The following is a 3915-nucleotide window of genomic DNA, read 5'->3' as shown; positions in this document are numbered from 1 at the left end:
GTGGCTGCATGATCCCAGGTGGAAAGAGAGGAGTGCTCCAGGGATGCAGGTGGCTGCATGATCCCAGGTGGAAAGAGAGGAGTGCTCCAGGATGCAGGTGGCTCCCTCAGGGGATGGAGAGCATGGATGGGTGGCTTGCTTTGCTCAGTATTATTCATAATTACAGAGCTGGTGCCAGAGGTTTTTGTCTTCTCACTTGAAGGATATAATTATTCATGAATGTGCCCTGAATTGCCTAGTACATATGTAATAAAGGTTTCTCTGTGTGTCACAGGGAAAAAAAACAAATGATGAAAGGTAAGAAAATGCAAAACCCTAGCTCTGCCTGCTCGCCCGCACGTTAGCAAGAGCTGGTGAGTTATTTCTGGTAGCCATGAGTTCTTAGCAAGTAGAACAGTTTACATAAACTTATGGGAAAATTGGAATTGAAAGTTGGTTGACCATCTTGACTGGAATTTTGTTTTATTTGAAAAGAAATACCTGTCAAATACACATTGTTTCTTTGCCTTTCAACAAACTTTGTGATTTGTCTTCAAATTTCTATTGTTTGGAGTTCCTTATTTAATTATTTTCTTTATGAAAGCATTATTTAAACTTCTAGATCAACTATGTTATGACTTGCCTAGGAATCCATTTTGACTTGAACCATAACCAAATATCTCACTGGATTCTTAATTGCCAAACTCCGTGGGCTGGAATGGAGTTACTTTAGGGGTGACTTTATTTTTGTTTTTGTTAACTTTATAGTTAATGCATAAAACAGATTAGATAAAATTAGACAAACCTAAACCCACATTTTAAGAATATGAAAATTAGTCAACCATAGTGCTGTGTTAAGAGGCAGAGGCAGGAAGAATCCAGACTGAGGTTGTCTGGGACTGCATGTCAGCTTTGTGGCCAGCTTAAATTACATAGTAAGGCCCTGAAGGCCCTGTCTACACGCACGCGTGCGCACACACACACACACACACACACACACACACACACACACCTTTATTTTTAATCTATGAAATGAGAATGTCTTATATTCAGTGACATCATTTTAACGCTATCGTAGCAGAAAGTCAGTTATATTTTATGATATTAGACTTTCCTTGGACTGTGTTTACCAGGTGCCAGAGTTGTTATGAGCCTCTTCCAGGCAACCTCGTTGGTTTCTGTTTCTTCCAGGCAGCTGGTATGATCTCCTCAGATCTTTGCAGCTAGGCTCCTGAGCCTGACTGTAGGCCTTTACTGTGTACTACAGGGACGGAGGGGCCTAGTGAATCTTGTCATTTTCTGAGACTCCCTGGAGCTGTTTTGAGTTTACTTTAAGGAGCTCCCCTGCAGGAGGGAGTGTTTCAGTCTGGGAGGAAACTGCTACATGACAAGTAGTCTTGGAGGGGTTTCTTTCATCCTTCCTTTTAGCAAATTGTCCTCCATTTAACATCTTTGTTAGGCATCCTTACTTCGACCCCAATCCGAGGAGCAGGAGATGGAATGGAAACGGAGGAGCCCCCTAAGTCTGTTGAAGTCACCCACGGAGTCCAACCCATAAATCAACATGTCCTTCCGAGTCCACGGAAGAACGTCTCCTCAGACAGCCCGGGTGTTCTTCAGCTGGGGAAGATTCTTAATGAAAGAACAGTGGAAGTTGAAGCTGTCAGAATATTTGTTCCCAAAGCTGCTATCACTCACGACATCCCCACCAAGAACACAAAGGTTAAGTCCCTAGGACATCACAGAGAAGAACCCCACAATCAGGCAGAGGTGGTCACAGACCCCAGGAAGGAGCTCTCAGAGGTAAAGAAGGTTTTGGAAAAGCTCAAGAATTCTGAAAGGAGGCTCCTTCAGGACAAAGAAGGCCTTTCAAATCAGCTCCGAGTACAGACAGAGGTAAGCATAGCACGTGGCTTCGGTGACTTCTGGTCCTTACCTCTGGGCCTTTTAATCCCATGCTCCAAACTGCATTTTCTCAGAAGTGTCATTTGTCATAGGTTGTCATTTCTCTAAATACCTCCTCTTTAATTTCTCATTCTGCCATAGGGCCTCTAGAGAGAGTTTATGTTGGGCAAGCATACTCTAAATGGGATGGGGGTGGAGGTGCAAGGAGCTTTAGACAAGAGCTGCCTCTAAGTTATGAAAGTAGGTTATGTTTATAAACCCTTGCTAAACCCTGTTAGATTACATTTCTAAAGCTAGCCACCAAAGTCCATTCCCATATTTGTCCGTGTCCTCCTCCCGAGGCTGACTACTGAGGTCCAGCTATCCAGTGCCCCCTTTGGCTTACATAATTAATATGCCCAATAAAAATTAACTACCTCATGCTAACATGGGGTTTGCCCATGTACCTTTATAAACCACCATTTTCCTATGTGCCACGTGTGTCTCCTCTCTACCCAGAGACATTTCTTTGTCCCCTTCCAAGACAAATATTCTCTTCCCTCCTCCTTGTTCCCTTCAGCTTCTCCTTCATCCTCTAACTCCTGTCTTCGTCTCTTATTTCCTGCCCTTTGTCCTTCTGGGGCAAATACACCTCCTTTGTGCTGAGAGCTGGTCTTGGGGTCCTGAGCTCATACTCTTCCTAACAGAGGGGATGCATTCCGCTTCACAGGTATGGAGGTCAGAAGACCTTACATGGAACCCACTTGGGTTCAAAGGTTACACTCAGATCAGGTTGTCAGGCCTTCATAGTGAGCTCTCACCACTGAGCCATCTCTGAAGCCCAAAACTACATCTCTTTGCAAGAAGATTGTGTGTGTCACGTAATGATTAGTGGTTCTTATCTAAAAAACTTAATGAATTTAATATATTTTAATATACTTAATTAATTTCTAAGCGCAAAATAGTATATATTTATTTGTAAACATTTTAGAAGATTCAGAAAGAAGAGACGAGGAAAATGGCTTAGTGCGTAAGAATGCTGGCTGTCAAGCATGGAGACCTGAGTTCGAATCTCCAACACCCATGTTAAAAGCCTGGCATGGCCAGGCACACCTTTCCTGTCAGTTCGAGGCTGTTGGGGTGGGGTCCTAGACAGGATTTCTGGTGCTTGCTAGCCTCTAGCCTAGCTATGATTGTTTCATTGACAGACCCTATCTCAAGGAAGTAAGTCAAATATAGGGACACTGATATCCTCCTCTGGCCTCCACATATATAGGAGCACACACACACACAGACACACACCATTTCTAAATGATTAAAAGGAAAATTCAGAAAGACAATAAAAATGGTAACACCTGGGCTGGAGAGATGGTTCAGCAGTTAAGAGTGCTGACTGCTCTTCCGAAGTGCCTGAGTTCAAATCCCAGCAACCACACGGCGGCTCATAACCATCTGTAATGAGATCTGATGCCCTCTTATGGTGTGTCTGAAGAGAGCTACAGTGTACTTACCTATAATAATAGATAAATCTTTGGGCTAGAGCGAGTGGGCCCGGAGCAAGCAGAGGTCCTGAGTGAGCAGAGGTCCTGAGTTCAATTCCCAGCAACCATATGATGACTCACAACCATCTGTACAGCTACAATGAACTCATATACATAAATAAGTCTTTAAAAAAAATGGTAACACCTATAATTACATTGTTCAGATATAAGTACATAACTGCCCATATAAGTTCATTTTGTCTTAGTTTTGGTATTTTTCTTTTCTTAATTTATTTCTTTTTGAAAATAGATTTCTGTTTTACATAATATATCCTGATTACAGTTTCCTCTCCCTCTACTCCTCCCAGTTCCTCCTCCCCTCCCTTTCTCACCTCTATCCACCCCTTTTCTGTCTTCTCATTAGGAAACAAACAGGCTTCTAAGGAATAATCATAAACTATAAGACGAAAGCTAACACTCTGGAATAGAATCTAAGGAATAATCATAAAATATAAGACGAGAACTAACACTCTGGAATAGGATCTAAGGAATAATCATAAACTATGAGACG

At 42.4% G+C, this 3915-nt stretch overlaps 1 protein-coding gene across 1 annotated transcript in view; it reads left to right on the top strand.

The window, feature by feature from the left end:
* Blzf1 (basic leucine zipper nuclear factor 1) overlaps nucleotides 1–3915 on the top strand; it is a 14603-nt gene that overhangs the window by 2359 nt on the left and 8329 nt on the right. Inside the window, exon 3 of the mRNA XM_021198184.2 lies at nucleotides 1439–1875. Coding sequence (XP_021053843.1) covers nucleotides 1439–1875 — 437 coding nt within the window. The remainder of the gene's footprint in view (nucleotides 1–1438; nucleotides 1876–3915) is intronic.

The sequence above is a fragment of the Mus pahari genome, chromosome 5 (genome assembly GCF_900095145.1).
Source record: "Mus pahari chromosome 5, PAHARI_EIJ_v1.1, whole genome shotgun sequence".
Classification (NCBI taxonomy): Eukaryota; Metazoa; Chordata; class Mammalia; order Rodentia; family Muridae; genus Mus; species Mus pahari.
The sequence above is the reverse complement of the archived record's forward strand: the minus strand, read 5'-3'. Positions and strand labels throughout refer to the sequence as shown.